Below are 18,276 nucleotides of genomic sequence, written 5' to 3'. Positions count from 1 at the left end.
CAGGAAATGATTCGGCGCTCTCGGTGCCTATCCAGCCTGATCGTGCACTCGCTCCGCGGTCAGCAGGAGCCGAGGCTCTCCCGCCTCCGGCCGGACCGAGGAGAGAGCAACCCCTGGGAGCGACCAAGTCCGCCTTTTCCCTAGAGCTCGCATTCAAGCGCACGCCGCTCCTCCTCCTCTCCAGACAGTCACATGATGGCGATGATCCGCCTTTCGCTCTCTCCTCGCCCGGCCCCCTCGGAGCGATGGGGGCGGTTCGACGGCTCAAGGCTGGCGGCGTTGGCGGCGGCTGCGCCTGTTTCCCCGCCCACGACCCAGTCTGTGCCCGTCCTGGAGAAACAGGGAACAAAACAAAAAAGGAAGTGGTCAGTCCCACCGGCTGGCTGTGGAGTAATTTTCGCAGCTCCCTCTTCGCCGTGTCGGAATCGGATCTCCCGCAACCCTTCCTTGGCTGGAGAGTTGAGGTGCCCGCAAAAAAATAAAATCAAATCCCAAGGGGGGAGCTTGGAAGGACCCGTCTCTACAGGGCATCTGCTGGGCATCGCTTTTGCTGGCCATGGCTGGGTTCTGGTTGTTTTTGCTCGTGGGCCGCCTACTGGCGCCGGGCAGCGCCTTCAACCTGGACGTGGAGAGCCCAACTGTTTACTCCGGTTCCGAAGGGAGTTACTTCGGCTTCGCGGTGGATTTCTTCGCCCCCGATCTCTCCTCGTAAGTATAATCTGTCACTCGGGCGCATCCATCCCGAAGCGGGAAAAGGCGCCGCGCTCCTTCGCCAGGAGGACCCTGGGATCTTTGCAGTCTTTTCTCTTTTTCGTTAATTATTAGACGTCAGAAAATGTTGGACAAGCCCCAGGAAAGTCCTTGATGGAGCCCTGCAAGGGAAACTGAAACGCGCCTGTTCTGATCTCCATTCTGAGCACAGCTCCGCTTTGGAAGCGAGCTTCATTGGAATGAATGGAAGGGAACTTCCGAGCAAAAGTGTGTCTGGAATTGGGATAGAGTAGGTTTCCCTCCGCGCCCGAACGCCCAGCTTAGACACCCTCCTCCTCGCTCAGCTATACGTTCTCCCCATCTTCTGCCTCTCCCAAATCCCGCTGATTTCAGTGGACCATAAGAAATGCCCCACAGAGCGAACCTCTTGAGCTTTGAGCTGGACTTAACTCCCCAAGTAAGGGTGCGTAGGCTTTTGGGAGCCCGGATTTAGGAAGGAATCCCGTTGAAATCATTGGAAAGCTACGTGCATATAGGAAGATTTGGCTAAAACCCAAGTACTGAAAGTCTTAGCTCACATTCCTTCCCCCTGATACAAGGCAAGATTGCCTCTTCTTATCCTGGCCATACAAATCCGTGAGGGACACTTTGTATCAGAAGATGATAGTGGTGCTATGTGGTGTGAGCCATTTTGATGCTGTAATTGCAGAGGAAAGGGGCGGGGGAGGGGAGAGAAGGAAACATATTTTTTTCCTTATTCATAATTTGTTACCTGCTTGTCCCAGATTAATTAGAAGCGGCGGACAATGCTTAAATCCTGCCTTTTAGAGGACCCCGGCTGACATTTTTTTTATTAATATTATTACTATTGTATGAGGGACGCAGGTGGCGCTGTGGGTTAAAGCCTCAGCGCCTAGGACTTGCCGATCGAAAGGTCGGCGGTTTGAATCCCTGCGGCGGGGTGCGCTCCCGCTGCTCGGTCCCAGCGCCTGCCAACCTAGCAGTTCGAAAGCACCTCCGGGTGCAAGTAGATAAATAGGGACCGCTTACCAGCGGGAAGGTAAATGGCGTTTCCGTGTGCGGCTCTGGCTCGCCAGAGCAGCGATGTCACGCTGGCCACGTGACCCGGAAGTGTCTCCGGACAGCGCTGGCCCCTGGCCTCTTAAGTGAGATGGGCGCACAACCCCAGAGTCTGTCAAGACTGGCCCGTACGGGCAGGGGTACCTTTACCTTTACCTTTTTATTACTATTGTATAAATGGAGTAATTATGGACAGATGCTATGTTTCATAATTATATGTGGAAATGTATAAAACTGTGGAAGATGAATCAATAAGAAGTGAACTTCTCTTAAACCCGCCCATCCACTGAATCCTAATCAATGCTGTCTTGAACTTCGGATCCGTTACCAGGAGTAACACAAACTCTGTGTCAGGATATTTGCAGCCTGTGAGCCAGTCTTGATGTGTGATTCAGATATTGTCATCCATTTGAAAACACTTTTGTCTAATAGGCTCTAATGTGGTCTGACAGCTTTTCATTTTGATTATGGGGATGAGGGGGCAGAACCGTCCAGATTGCACAAACTTTGCTGTGTTAAGTCCCCCAAAATGAGAGGGTCAACTGGTCCTGGGTCCGTTTGTTTCTGTGATGGCTAAACTTAATGCTCTGAAGCCAGGGATGCCAACTTGAATAAAATCTGGGGGTGGGGGGCAGGTAACCCTCGCCCCACATAATCGATCACAAGACACGGCACACGCACAGAGTTAGAAAGGCAATGCCCATCAACTTGGGGGGGAGGGTAGCCTCATCAAATATTTTATTAGGGGCGGGGTGAAGTCACCTCAGCCCCTAGGAGCTGGTTGCTATGCTCTGATGCGTATTCTCCCAGTCTCACTGTGATTTTCTTTCCAGATAGGCGTTTGTAGCAGAGGATATACATTTTGAATGTAACTGAGGTGCTCCAAGTTGGTGCAAAGGTTGGGATATGCTGCTAATGTCATATGTGTGTGTTTTTCTTAGAGGAGGTCCCAGGAATAAGTGGTAGCCTAGGCCTGCAATGATAAAACATCAAGCATTAAAAACTTCCCTATACAGTGCTGCCTTCAGATGTCTTCTAAAAGTTATAGTTGCTTATCTCCTTGACATCCGGTGGAAGGGCGTTCCACAGGGCAGGCACCACTACCGAAAAGGCCCTCTGCCTGGTTCGCTGTGAAACCGCCAGAAGGCCCTAACCAGTTTGTAAGCCCCACAGAACCCATGGCATATACTTTTGGGTAAACATGAGTAGCATTGTCTTATAAGACCGTTTCACATATGAACTGTCTTTATGGATCGAACCAAAGGTCTATCATAGAAACGCCTCTGACCAGATATGGCCAAATAAGTTTTGGGCCTGAGGTAGACTTGGGTAGGGCTGTCCCCACCATTAGTCAGAGTGAGGTGGCCATCTCAGGCAGTGAATGCTGAGGGTGGGGCTGGCAGCAAGGTGCTGAAGGACAGAGCTTATCCTGTGCCCCCTAAGCTAGCCTGTCGCCCTCAGGTTTGGTGGGGAAAGCTGACATGTGGCTAGTGTTGAAGTAAAATTCAGCTGTCAATCCCCAGGCAATTTCTCTATGTGCCATTGGAGAACCATCTTGTCTGCCTCAGGCAGCAAAAGTCTTGTCTGAGGAGGGGCTGCCTATGGGTAGATAAGTTTTAACCCTTTACTCCAGTATGTAGCAGTATGTACTGATCAGTCAAGCTGAGTATCACCTGCTCTTCGTGTGTAGGTTCCTCACTTCCATGAATTATAAGCCCTGTATGATCTGGGTTTGAAATTATGGTGGGCTTTGTTCTACAGACCTTCCCTGCGTCCCATGGATGGGGGGGGGCAGAGCCAGCAGAGGAGGGCATATGGGGCAGGGGCAGTGGGCTGGGCAGGTTGGAGCTGGTGGGCATGATCCTGGTGTCTGCATGAAGGATAATGCCCAAATAGGCCTACAGTGGCAATGGGGAAGACGCACCATATTTTTCCATATATAAGACTAGGTTTTTTTAAACCAGAAATTAGGTTTAAAATTGGGGCTTGTCTTATACATGGGTAGTGCTGAGGGATGTTTTCTTAATTTGGAGTCCCCAAAAATAGGGGGCGTCTTATACATGGGGGCATCTTTAGACGGAAAAATATGGTAAGTGTGCTCACATTCTCACCATACATTTAAAGCAGTCTTATGCCTCATTAACAGCAAGTAAGAGCCAAAAATAATACAGTGGTATCTCGGGTTAAGTACTTAATTCGTTCCGGAGGTCCGTTCTTAACCTGAAACTGTTCTTAACCTGAAGCACCACTTTAGCTAATGGTGCCTCCCACTGCCACTGCACCGCCAGAGCACGATTTCTGTTCTCATCCTGAAGCAAGGTTCTTAACCCAAGGTACTATTTCTGGGTTAGCGGAGTCTGTAACCTGAAGCGTATGTAACCCGAGGTACCACTGTATTACCCACGATAAGTACAATATCATTAAGACTTGAATAATAATTTTTAAAACCCAATAAAGTGTTTATAAATAGCTAAAAACAGCACAGCTGTTTCAACCACATCCTGGAAAACCAGCAGATAATGCCTACCATAGTTCTTAGATGGTGATGTGAGACTGTCAGTGGAGGGAGCAGGAAAACTTGTCTGAAAAGGGGCTTTCCATAAAATTGGCATCACCATGGAGAAGGCACAGCTCTCAGCACCTTTGCCTACAGTTGCCATTGTAGGTGTGCCTCTAATGGTGGCTTACAGTACAGACCTTAGAAGGTGACCCTAACTGCTGTTTTGCTTGCACAAGCTTCAACTTGTACAGCAGAACTTTCCCCTCCTCTCTTTTCCCTTGCAGCCCCCCTCCCCACCACCACATACCCTCAAAATCAGCTCCAGAGCCTTTGGGGGGCCCTCTGGAGCAGATTTTGGATGAGGTGAAGGCACAGGAAGAGGAGAGGAAGTCCCATTGAGTGAGCAGAATGCCAGTTGCCTAGCATTGGAGGCAACCCAATATTTATGGCTGCCCTGTGAAAAGCTTCAGCTGCTCCTGCCAGCACATCATGTTCTGGTTCTAGGCCTAAGGGCAGGAAAAGCCAATTCCCTGCTCCCAGTCATTCTTTGTCTAGCTTGCTCGTGGATATATGGGGATGAGGAGGCAACTTCCAGGTAGAGATGCAGGTAGAAGAATAGTCTGGGTTGGAAGTGGTTGTTAAAAGTCAAATAAATAAATATGCCACATTATAAATAGATTTCCATGTTCCTTATTGTATAGATATCTAAAATTGCAGGGGGGGTATGTTAAAAGCTATATCATGGATTGAATTGCAGATAGTACCATCAAAGAATCATAGAATTGTAGAGTTTTAAGAGACCCTAAGGATCATCTTGTCCACCCCCCCCCCTTGCAATACAGGAATATACAGCTTTGATCCCATACAGGGATCAAACCTGCAGCCTTGGCCTTATCAGCACATGCTCTAACCAGCTGAGCTATCCAGCTGATGCATTATATATATATACCGTATTTTTCCGTGTATAACACGCCCCCATGTATAAGATGCCCCCTATTTTTAGGAATTCCAGTTTTAGAAATCCCCACCATTCACTATCCTTGTATAAGACGGCCCACAGTTTTCCACATAATTTTTAAGTAAAAAAAACCCTAGTCTTATACATGGAAAAGTATGGTATATATTTAAATCACAATGGAAATATTACAGCTTCTGTTTTATGCTTTATGATCCCGGAATTGACTGCCACTTTTTCCTTTTTCAATTATTAATAATTAAATTTAGATTAAGAATAGCATGAAACAGTACAAAGAATGGGTACTGGTCACCAGGTACAAAGCAAAATACAATTGTGATGTGTGTAAGGCAGGAAATAGTAGCAGTATGTTAAGCTAAATAACCAGGCCAAAATGATGCATGAGTTGCAGGTCTTAGCTTGCTCCAGCTGACAGATAATAGAGGAAATAAATCTAAATCAATCAGCCTCAGACTGCCCATTTTTTGACAACCATTGTTACTGCCCTTTACCCCTTAGTGTTGAATACCTAATATTCACATTATAACAATATGCATAGGCAGGGCAGATAAAAATCAATGATTTTTTTTAAAAAAATTAAATTTAAATCGGATTTTTAAAATAAAATGCTTTTGGAGGAAAAATCTTTCTAAAGATAGTTTTCTATTTAAGTTACATTCTAGTCCAAAGGCTATTCATCAGGAAATAAGGATTTGTTTTGAGTTTTTCATGTGTGCTAAAACTCAGCCTAAGGTGTTTTTTTAAATACAACAACAACAACAAACCGTTTAACCACATCAGTTAACAAACATGGATACATATGCTATAATGTTTTTGTTTTAGTTAAATAAATAGTTTAAATTATTATTAAGGAAATGATTATTTTTCTCCTTCCAGTAAAGTACAGTAGAAAAGTTGTCCAAATATAAACAGTTAACTCATTAAACCTCACAATAATTTCATAATTATCTGTCAATGTATTTCTAATAGTATAACCAAATCCGTAATTTTTGATATAACTGTAAAAACTACTCTGAAAATTTATTATTCCAAAAATGAAACCTTCATCTGGTTGTAAATATTAAGATTATACCAGCAAGAATGAGTCTGTTCTGTAAAAAAAAAAAAAAAAAAAAAATTAAATCAAGTCTTACTGATTTAAATTGTGATTTAAATCAAATCCACCCTGTCCATAGGTTTCTTCTACCAGTACAGTAAAATAAATATGTGTACATTATACAGTGGTACCTCGGGTTACATACGCTTCAGGTTACAGACTCCGCTAACCCAGAAATAGTACCTCGGGTTAAGAACTTTGCTTCAGGATGAGAACAGAAATCGTGCTCCAGCGTCACGGCAGCAGCAGGAGGCCCCACTAGCTAAAGTGGTGTTTCAGGTTAAGAACAGTTTCAGGTTAAGAACAGACCTCCGGAATGAATTAAGTACTTAACCCGAGGCACGACTGTACACATAATGTAGGTAGGAGGAAAGCTATGCTTATGACCAAGTATGATGAAGGAAAACAGATCACTAGCAGCTTCTGCTTACAGTGGTTTGTTCTGCAGGAACTCAGGAGAGCAGTTTTGCATGATGAATTGCAGGAGGAATTCAGGAAATTCCCCGAAACCTTGATGTATAGAACTTGGTATGCCTGGGTAGTACAAAGAGCTTGCTGTCTATCATCTTGAGATGCCGCAGGACTGGAGATAGGCAAATGTTGCCCAAATAGTAAAAAAAAAAAAAAAAAAACAGGGCTGGGAAGTGGGAGAGTGGGGGAGGATCCAGGAAATACCGTAACAGACTTGTCATTCTGACATCAGTACCAGGGAAGATCCTAAGGCAGATGATGAAGCAGTCAATTTGCAAGCATCTTGATAACAATGAAGTGCTTAGTAGTGGCCCCTCAAGCTGAACCTAGTCCATCAATCATGTATGAGCGTACCACCAGTGGTGAGATAAATCACACCCTTGTGCTTCCTGCCTGCAAAACTGGGGGCCAGGATTGGGGAGGGGAAGTGCCTGCAGCCCACAACGCATGTTTGTTGACCTGTTGGGCTTGTGGATGATAGCTTGAATAGACCTGCTTTATCTTGACAGAAGTCTGATAACTTACAATATCTGACGGTTTAATAAGTGGCAGTTGTTTTGATTATGGGCATCTAGCACAACTTGTATGAATCATTCAAAGAAGGAGCAGGGAGACCTCACAAGGATTAGATAAATTATTGGAAGATAGGGCTATCAGTTGGCTACTAGCCTTGATTGATATGCTCAACCTCCAGCCACAGGAGGGGAGAGTGCCGTTGTGTTCAAGTCCATCCTGGCTGTGAGTCCTGGAAGACCTGCTCCCTGCCTTACAGGCCTTTTCCCACCTGGCATGGGAGGGTGCGGGCCGGACTGACTCCAACTACAAAAGCTGAGGCTGCTGAACAGACTCATGGGCTGAGGTCTTTTTGTTTTTTTGTTTTTTTTAGGGGGGGTGCTGTTGGTTTTTTGTAACTTTATTTTAGATTTTGTTGTGATTTATGTGGAAATTGTTCAGTTTAGTTTTGTAACTTTTAATGTTTAATTTATTGTTTATGAATGCTTTTGTTAAGTTGTAGATAGGGCTGGGCGATATCTGGTTTTCAACATTGTGATATATCATCAGCTGAACACAGTGGTATATAGCGATAGATCACGATGTCTGAAATAAGGATGTAACTATGTAGAGGCAAACAGGATAATGTCCTGGCAACTGCTACTACTTAGGGCAGAGCTTTCCAAACTGTGCGTTGCGACACATTAGTGTGTCGGCTGCAGTGTGTAGGTGTGTCATGCGAACACTCCTCCTGGGACTGAGAGGGGGTTAGTTTAACCTCCGTTGTGCTAGTAAAACTGAATTACTGTGTCACGAAATGATGCGTGTCTGAAAAATGTGCCACCACCATGAAAAGTTTGAAAAACTCTGACATAGGGGTCTAAAACTGATACATTTTTACTTACCTTTAGCATACTGTTAAAACTGCTATTTTATAAGCAGCAGGGGCAGCAGAAATCATGAGAGAAGTTATGACCGGCTCCATTATTTCCCCCCATCACAATTTTTTATATAGCACTCAAACACACACACATTGTGATTTGTGATATCACCATGTCAGATATTATGAAACCATTATCATGATAGGGATAGTGAAAACCGATTTTGGGTGATGTATTGATACATCACCAAGCCCTAGTTGTAGTCATTTATGTTTTTTCATGTTGGAAGCCACCTTGAGCATGGTTTGAACTGTGGAAAGGTGGCATGTGAATAAAAGGATGTATGTATGCTTGTATGTCCTGCTTGCTGCTTTCCATGAGCATGGGGCTGGCCACTGAGAGAACAGGATGCTGGACCAGAAGGGCCTTTGCTCTGATCCAGAAGTCTTCTTACGTTCCTACTTTGCAGAAGCTTGATGACTGACCATTTTGCTTCACTGTTTTCCCTTGGTGAACGTTGCTCCTCCTTTTGTTATTCTTTAGATGAATTGTGCCCCAGGCAAAAACGAAATGAATGGTGGTATCCGATGCTATTTGTACTCAGGATGGAGCCATAGAAATTAACAAACTTAACCAACTAAAGTCCATTGATTTCAATGGGTCTACTCTGAGTACAACTTAGTTGGATATCATGCTCTTAGAATAGTTGACTTGCCTTGTTATATGTAGTACAGCATGACTCATTGTATATATAATTTTCCTGAACTCTGATGCCAAGGAACAAAGACTTGGAAAAAAGCTCTATTAAAATAATTGGGATTCATCTACTTGGCTGGGGATCCAGTGAACCACAGAACCATTTCTACATGTTTAATGATATAAACATGCCCAAGGTATAAACTTGACTAGCAGTCCAAATAAGCAAGGTGTGTACATGGCACAAACTTAGTTGGATATTTGTCTACACACAGTTCCGATTGCTGAAGACATAAGCCATGGTTTCAGTTTTGCAAATTCAGCAGTTGTTAAGAAAGAAATAGAGGAGGAATCTTATGTTCTGAAAGCATGCAAATACTAATTCTGGGATAAAAGTGAAACAATTGAAATTTGGCAGGAATAGAGGGAGTGGACACTATTTTCCCTTTCTCTTATATCTGTTCACATGGTGGTAAGCAAACTGTACCTGTGGAACTTCCGACTTCCTCTGAAAGAGAGAGGAGCCATAATCCTTTTGGTATGTGGCAATTTTGTGTTGGCACACAGCACACTCTGTGGCTCACCACTGCATCTGCTGATATCTGTAGGATCAACATGCAACACTCCAATCCTAAACATTTGTGTTGGACAGTGTTGATGTCCCTGGCAAAATGTTGCGCTGTAAGTCGCTGCAGTGGGTAGAGCAGTTTATTTGCCATATGTTTTGCATTTATTTCCTGGCATAGTCAACATCAGAATTGGGATATTATGGTGTTTTTGTTTGACTGCTTCTTTTCTATTTTAAGCTGTCATTTCAATACTGTCACGGCCAAGATTTGCCAAATCAAAACATCAGAAGTAAGTGAGACTGAATAGCTGAGGGTATTTGTTCTGGAGAGTAGATTTGAGCAGAGATGTTGTGAATTAAGGGGAATATGCCTGATGATTTATAGAGGCATGTTGCTTGAAGTGGAAGGAGAGCAGGAGAGACTTTCCTTGAGTACAAGGAACATGATATATTCTAATGACTGCAGGAGGCTGTTTGTTTTATTTTTGGAGTAGATTTGTTTGCGCTTAAAGTGTGTTTGCTGGGGGAGGAGTTGAAGGCCAGAATAGCTTTGGAATATATTGAATGCCATGGAATTTAAAGACTCATTCCCTTCAACTTAGAAGATCACTAAACCTCATATGCTGCTGGTTGCTCAAACACAGCACATGGAAACATCTGTTGTGTGGAAACATCATGCAAGGCTCATCTGCCATGTAGACTTCTTCTTTGTGGTCTGTCTATCTGCACTGTCAGAGGCATTATGCCTCTGAATACCAGGTGCTGGAAAATGCAGACAGGCAGAGTGCTCATGTGTAGCTTGCAGACTTCCCACAGGCATCTTTTTGGCCATTGTGAAACAGGATGCTGGACTAGATGGGCCAGTGATCTGATCCAACAGGCATTTCTTACGTTCTTATGTCTTACAGTCCAGCCCTGTACAGTCGTACCTCAGAAGTCGAACAGAATCAGTTCTGGAAGTCCGTTCGACTTCCAAAACATTTGAAAACCAAAGTGTGGCTTCTGATTGGCTGCAGGAGCTTCCTGCAGCCAATCAGAAGCCACAGAAGCCCTGTCAGACGTTCGGCTTCCAAAAGAACGTTTGAAAACCATAATACTCACTTCCCGTTTTCGATTGTTTGGAAGCTGGAACATTCGACTCCCAAGGCGTTCGGGAGCCAAGGAATGACTGTATATCGTTTTGGTTGAGGTGGGGTAAGCAAGTTGCAACTTTTGCCATTCCAGCACATTTTGAGCCTAGGTCAGAGAGAAAGATAACCTCAGGCCTGGTGGCCTTCATGCAGTCCTATAGGCCTTTTAATCTGGTCTTTGGGCTTCAAAGGCTACATGGCTTACTGACTGGAATGTGTCCTTGAAGTGTGATAATGCCTCTTGCTTGCCTGGATAAGGGATGGAGATGTGTGTGAGAGCAGAAACCTCTGAGCTTTGTTTTGCTAGAAGGTAGTGCCAGATTTAGGGCACCGAGCACAGTTCCCTCACACAGGGTGCTGAGCCAAGGGTGTGCAAAATCACAACAGCAACAGCAACATGTATATTTATACGGGTACCTACTGAGAAGATCCATTTAAAAAGCAACTGTACCAAAAAGACTTATTGTGAAAATAGGAAATATGGGGGGGGGGGGGGGCGCCAAAGTTTATCCTCACTCAGGTTCCATATTACCTGTCCCTGATACTGCATGGTAAGACTCACATTCATTGCTCCCACTTTTTGCCTCTAGGCCTGCCCACCACTGACATTTAGCCCCTGAGAAGTTCTCTTAAGGGGATGTCGCCCTCATGCTGAAATCTTAGGTCTCACAGGTATGCCTGTAAACAGGGGGGCCAACTTGAATAAAATATTGTGGGGACCCAGGAAAGCCCCATCCCGCATAATCAGTCACACAATGTAGTGCACGCACACACCCTTTGAATGGGAAGGCCCAGCCCCCTCAAATATTTTGTTGTGGAGGCCGAAGCCCCCTTGGCCCCTAGGAGTTGGTTTGTATGCCTGTAAATATCAGTTGCTGCGATTCACAAGTTGGAAGAGTGCTGCTGTTCTCATGTCCTGCTTCTGGACTTTCCATAGGAATCTGGGGGAGAGTCACACTGGCTCTGAATTTTTTGTGGTGATAAAAAATCTCATGGGACAAGACCTCCCTAATGGTGACCCACCAAGATGACTACAGCCCATGAGCCATGTGCTCTGCCAGGTGATTGACCCCCTACTCGAGCCACCATTTTTCTAGTCTCAGCTGGGCAGCAAAACCACAATGTTTAGATGGGCTAGACTCTCACGTATGGCTGGTGGGGTAGCATTTGGCTCGGTGGACCACAAGTTGTTCTATGCAGCAAATCTGACTATAGAAGGAAGAGCAAACAGGGCCTCAAACAATCCCACCTCAATCTTCTGGCTTCTACATGGTCCTAGCTATGGTTCTAGCCCTACCTAACATTACAGTAGCTGCCATACTACACTTGAATCCATTTCCTTCAGTGGCATAATGAGGATTCCTAAACTGTTTGCTTCTTCATTTGTTTCCTGCAGGATGTTCCTCCTTGTGGGTGCTCCAAAGGCAAACACAACTCAGCCTGGGATTGTGCAAGGAGGCCAGGTACTCAAGTGTAACTGGAACCCCAACAGAAGAAACTGCCAGCCGATTGTATTTGATGCCACAGGTAATATAGCAATATGGGCTTTTGCAAACCCAAGGGATTTGGATGAATTGCAAAGAGGAAAGCAAATCAGCAGCCTGTTGGAAAAGATTTGGAGCAATAAGGGTCATTGTACACAAGGCTCACTTTGTTGGCCTGTCTTCATGCCATAGTCATTCAAAATGGTCGAGGTGCTCTTAGCTCAGTGTTGTGAACCATCTTGAGGGCTCGGGTAGTGATGCCTGTTGTGATAGGCCTGCCGACATGCCTAGTATGCCATTGATTTGGAATGGTTGTGACAAGACAGCCAACACATTCATTGTTGGTGAACAGTTTGGATCCTGGTGACAGAACCAGCAGGATGGAAGGATGTAGCTTTCCCACATGATCTTGGGAATCTGTACTGCTTGGAAACCAGCCCCCATCTCCCTGCCATCTTCTGCTTGTTTCTGGCAGCCCCTCAAGGAACTGCAAATCCTAGCAGATAAAGTTTCTCTTGGCGGAAGTGCGCCGGATTTGCAAATGTAAGGGAGGGAATGACGGCCTGTGATGAGAGGTAGGGTATAAGCCAATTCGAAGACATCCCATCAATGTTCGTTCTTGGCAGTTTCAATGTGCTAAAATAGGCTGGCTTTCTGGTGAGCTGGAATCTTTGTCACTGGAATTAAAGAACTCTCTGCTTTACAGTGGCAAAAACCATTTGAAAGTGCTTTTTATATGCTGGCTATTTCAGCAAAGGGTACGTTGGTTCCTTGTTCAGGGCTTAGAACAATGTAGGCATAACATAGAGGACTGGATTCTAGAATTTCACGGAGGGAGGGGGAGGTTTCCTGACCCCTCCTCTCCATTGCAGTGATTTGCACCCCCAATAAAAGCCTCTTTGGAGGGTCGAGGACCCCTCCTGAAAAATATGGGATGTGGTGTGGTAGGCTGCTATGAGAGGGGAGAACTGCCCCAAATCAGATTTGAACCCCAAGGGAAATTCTAGTTCCTTTTCCTAGCAGCAGTCTCATGCCCTGCCCCACATTGTTTAGGAGCCCCCTCCCCAACCCTCCAGGGAACAATACTAGGGGGTGCTCAGGTGACGGGCAGCAGGTAAGAGGGGATGGGAAACTTTCCATTCAGAAAGTTTCTTAAGTTCACTTAGCCTGAGGCTCCAAGTCAAGAGGTCCTGAAGTGGGAGATATGCTCATAAAGGCAGGCTTGAATTCCTGTGCTTATGAGTTGCAGATTACTCAGTCCCTCAGTCACTCCCACTAAAGCTAGATTTATTTACTTATTTTTAAAAAGGGAAACCATGTACACAGCATGACTTTGCACATGCAGCCCCACAGCCACTTGTGGACATGTGGTGGAATCCCGATAAGCGTTCTATAGGGGCAGGCAGTCATCTAAGGCATTTCTGGAGCAGGGCTAGGCTTCCGGGTACACTAGTTGCAGGCTACCTATTCAGCTATCTGTTCCACATTTGCAGTTATACAAATGGTCAGTTTCTAGCCCAGTTTTCTTCATGCTACACCTGAGTCAGCTAACAGCAACAACCACCGAGAAACACATGGCATGAATAAATACAGGTTTACAGACATGTTTGTCATCTGGCTGCCAATTAGTTTCCAGGTCCAATTCAAAGTGCTGGTTTTGTTCTATAAAACCTTAAATGGCTCAGGACTACAAACTTCAAAGACCGCCTCTTTCCATATGAACCTATCTGGACCCTGAGACCATAAACTGAGCCTTGCTCCATGAGAGGTCCAGAGGATGGCAACATGAGAGAGGGCCTTTTCTGTGGTGACTCCCTGTTTGTAGAATGCTCTCCCGAGAGGGGCTCCCCTGGCACCTTTGTTACATATTTTTCAGGACCAGGCATAAACATTCCTCTTCTTCCAGGCCTTTGACCAATTAATCTATGGCCTTCAATCTAAAAAAAATCTATGGGGTATTGTTTTTGTTTGTTTGTATGTTAGTGTTTTTATATTGTAAACAGCCCTGTGATCCTCAGATGAATGGTGGTATAAAAATCATAATTGTCATCATCATCTGGCTAGGACTAATGGGAATTGTAGTCCAAAATGTGTAGAGGGCACCAGGTTGGCAAAGGCTGGAGTAGATCCACTAAAATCAATGGGGCCTAAAGTGGAAATCTCAATGTAACTTACCTGGGAGTGAACCCTATTGAATTTAACAGGACGTACTTCTAAGTAGTTAGGATTGTGCAGAAAGTTAGTCCTGGCTAACTTGAGTCCCGCTGGTTTCCTCCAGGAGTTGTTGGACTACAACTCCCATCAGTCCTAGCCTGTAAGGCCAATGGTCAATGGGGACTTTAGTCCAGCAACATTTAGGGGCACCAGATTGGAGCAGACTGGACTACATTAAGCATCACTAAGGCTGTGTACACACTGCTGCTTACTGCATCCAGTGTGCTCCCACTGCTGGTTTGGGAAGCGATGTACACACAACATCAGCCGCAATCCATATCTATCCTGTCGTTTCTTATGAAATACTGTGCCCCCCCCCCCAAATCTGCTTCGATCTAAATTGAGAAAAAGAACAACCTAGCTGTGTTTTAAGCTGGCAATGTGTCCATGGCCAAAGTCTGGATCCATCTCAAAGATTCTCCCTCTAGCCTGCACACAAACACCTTATGGAAACATGTCATCTGGTTCCAGCTGTAGCCTGACAGTTCCAAAAAACCAGCCCATGGGCTGAGACTGGTCAGCTGTAGTGTGATGCAAGCCCAGTGAATTCCGCTCCCCTTCATTTGATTGTTGAAATGTTCCCCAGGAGAAACTCTGCAGCTCTGGTTTCTTTTCTGATGTGCGCGGAAGGGAAGCATGGCTTTAAAAAGAGTGTAGAATTCCTTTTTCAGGGCAACAGAGCCACGTTCCCTTCTGGTTATTGTGTGTGTGGGTGATCCCTTCGCCAACAATAGAAAGCCTTGTTTGAGAGCCAAACGACGCTATCGGTCAGGCATGGCCATTGCTGTGACCCATTTAGCATCTGGCATATTTAAAAGGGCCTTGCGTAGCGCCGTCCTCTCTGCCTTCTCCAGCTCAGGAGCTGCTGCCGGTGCAGAGAACTCATGCGGAAAATGTGTGCCAGGGGTCTGGGAAGGGGGGGAAATTGGTGGGGAGCTGCGTGCCGACTTCTCTCGGCGTACGGCAGAGGAAGCTGGCAGAGACGAAGCTGAACTCATCCAGCGTGTCATTGTTCAAAGGCTGCGTTTGGGGGCGGTGGGTCACGGGAAGGTCCTTTTCCTATTTATAGCTTTAGTCTAAAAACAACATCTTGCCAACAAGCCCACAAAAGGCTCCTGTGGCAGCAAAAGAGCAGATCAAAATATAAAACCCCAACAAAAACGTTTAGAACACCGAGTCCACTACAAAACGGGAGGGAGAGAAGAAGCCAATCAAGCTGATTTTGATAAAATAATATTAGGAACAGCTGATTTGACTGAAACCCTTATGTGAGCAGGAAAGTATTTCTCACCTTCCTGTGATATGAGCTAGTTAGAGGAGCATCCCCAGGTAAGTGTTCTTCATCCTTAGGTCCCCAGGTGTTTTTGGACTACAGTTCCCATTGTCCTCTGCTGGTTTAGGCAGCGGTCAGGGATTATGGGAGTTGTAGTCCAACAGCATCTGGGGACTGGAGGTTGAAAAGTGCTGCCAGCAAGGGAAAGAGCTCAAATCAAGGAGACTCATCTTCACTGCCACCCAGCTTAGACAGTGGCAGCAACAAGAGAAGTTCCTTTAGAGGTTTGACATGGGGTCAGGCATCCTGGACCCAAACAGCACAATCCTGCACATCTGGATTGGATGCTGGGAAAGGATCATCTCTCATAATACTAAGAACTTGTTAAATGAAGCTAGAGTTGAAAGATTCAGGGCAGTCAAAAAGAAATTATATCTTCACCCGGTGCATAGTCGAACTATGGAATTTGCTTTCACAAGATGTTGTGATGGCCGCTAACCTGGATGGCTTTAAAAGAGGTTCCAGGTTTGTTTGTTTTTCAAACTTGGCCCTCCAGCTGTTTTTGGACTACAGTTCCCATCATCCCTGACCACTGGTCTTGCTAGCTAGGGATGATGGGAGTTGTAGTCCAGAAACAGCTAGAAACCCAAGTTTGAGAAGCCTTGACCAGTGATGGCCAAACTTGGCCCTCTAGCTGTTTTGGGACTACAGCTCCCATCATCCCTAGCTAACAGGACCAGTGGTCAGGGATGATGGGAATTGTAGTCCCAAAACGGCTGGAGGGCCAAGTTAGGCCATCACTGGTTTAGACCAGTTCATGGAGGATAAAGCTATCAGTGGCTACTGGCCGCATTGGGTATGTTCTGCCTCCATTTTGGGAGGCAGCATGCGCCTGAATACCAGTTGCTGAGCACTACAAATGAGGAGAGTGCTGTTGTACTCAAATCCTGCTTGCAGACTTCATGTGGGTAGCTGGTTGGCCTCTGTGAGAACAGAATGCTAGACGAGATGACCCCTCTTCTGCTCGTATCTTTACTCAAAAGTAAGTCCTGCTGTGTTTAACAGGTCTTGTGGATGTGTTTCAGGATTTGGGCCCTTGTGTGACTGAGTTTGATATCCTTTACTAAGGTTCTGCAGAAGGAAGCAAAGGATGGACAGGGGCCCCTTTAGCAAGAAGAAACATTGCAGTTTCTCATTTCTTGGAGGGTCCTGCCAGACCTCTCCTCTGGTTTAATTTTACAGTTCAGATCAAAGCTTTTCAACACATGGTGAAACAGGATATGACATTTGTGCAAGGAGCGTGCTTCTTGCAAAACTCCCAGCCTATTTTGAAAGTGTTGCAACTGATACATGGTTTAATATATGTTGATTTTCAGTGTGTATATGACAAAACCTTTCACTGAAGCTGTTTAAAAAGCTGTTTTTGAAGCTATTATGAAACTACAGGCAATACACACAAGGAAAAAGTATAGAGGGAGCAAGCCAAAGATCCTGTATTTATTACTATTATATTTATATCCCAACTTTCCTCCAAGGAGCTCAAAGTGGCATATATGGGTTCTAACCAACTCCATTTTATCTTAACAACAACCCTGGGATGTAGGTTAGCCTGAGAGACTGTGGCTGGCTGAAAGTCGTCCAGCAAGCTTCATGGCTGAGTAGGGATTTGAACCCAGGTGAAAAAGACAGAGCACTTTGTAGAAGAATTAACAAAAGATCCAAGGGTGCTTGCTTCTGGCAGCTGATGCACTGTGGGGGCCCCTCCAATTTTTTTTAAAATTTTTTTTGAGGGGGCTGGGACTCCTCAATGTTCAGAGTGCCCTGTGTGCGATGTCAGGAAGTCATGTTGGGCCCCTCAATCCTCTGGAGAAGGTGGCACCTCTGAAAGGATCTAATATAGCTAGGACAACTGAGACACAAAATGGTAGGTAAAGGGACCTCTGACCATTAGGTCCAGTCGTGGACGACTCTGGGATTGCGGCGCTCATCTCACTTTATTGGCCGAGGGAGCCGGTGTACAGCTTCTGGGTCATGTGGCTTCTGGCGAACCAGAGCAGCACACGGAAACGCTGTTTACCTTCCCGCTGGAGTGGTACTTATTTATCTACTTACACTTTGACGTGCTTTCGAACTGCTAGGTTGGCAGGAGCAGGGACCGAGCAACGGGAGCTCACCCCGTCGCGGGGATTCGAACCGCCGACCTTCTGATCGGCAAGTCCTAGGCTCTGTGGTTTAACCCACAGCGCCACTGGATATGTAAAGTGGCACACCCATGAGAAATATCTTGGGCAAACCAATCCCAACCTTTGATCATGTGCTTTGGGTGTGCGGGTGGGTGTTAAGATAAAGAGGAAATTTCATGAAGATAGCCTTCTTTATTCTTTGGCGATCACTTGTAGCTGAGTAAGATTGTCTTCCATGAACACAGTCTTAACAGTGCGTCCGTAAGTGACTGTGGAGGCCGATTCTGGATCCACGCATCCTTCCACAGTGGAGACATAGGTTTCTGGGCAGGATTTGATTACGATGAGGATTTGCCAAATGTGCCTTCCTCTTAGTTTGTTTCTTCCTTTCGTCCTGAGTTTGTGCTTCTTCAAAGCCCGTGACACCTTTGGTAGAGGCTGTTCTTCAGTTGGAGCCCTCGCAGGCCAATGTTTCCCAATTATCTGTGCTTATACTGCATTTTTAAAAATAGATTTGCCTT

General features: G+C 45.5%; 1 protein-coding gene across 1 annotated transcript in view; it reads left to right on the top strand.

The window, feature by feature from the left end:
* The first annotated feature begins 314 nt into the window (after positions 1 to 314).
* LOC307217243 (integrin alpha-V-like) overlaps positions 315 to 18,276 on the top strand; it is a 66,251-nt gene continuing 48,289 nt past the window's right edge. Inside the window, exons 1-2 of the mRNA XM_079978368.1 lie at positions 315 to 708; positions 11,998 to 12,128. Coding sequence (XP_079834494.1) covers positions 557 to 708; positions 11,998 to 12,128 — 283 coding nt within the window. The 5' untranslated portion in view covers positions 315 to 556. The remainder of the gene's footprint in view (positions 709 to 11,997; positions 12,129 to 18,276) is intronic.

The sequence above is a fragment of the Podarcis cretensis genome (genome assembly GCF_951804945.1).
Source record: "Podarcis cretensis genome assembly, chromosome: 1".
NCBI classification, from domain to species: domain Eukaryota; kingdom Metazoa; phylum Chordata; class Lepidosauria; order Squamata; family Lacertidae; genus Podarcis; species Podarcis cretensis.
This window is presented reverse-complemented; position numbering and strand designations above follow the sequence as displayed.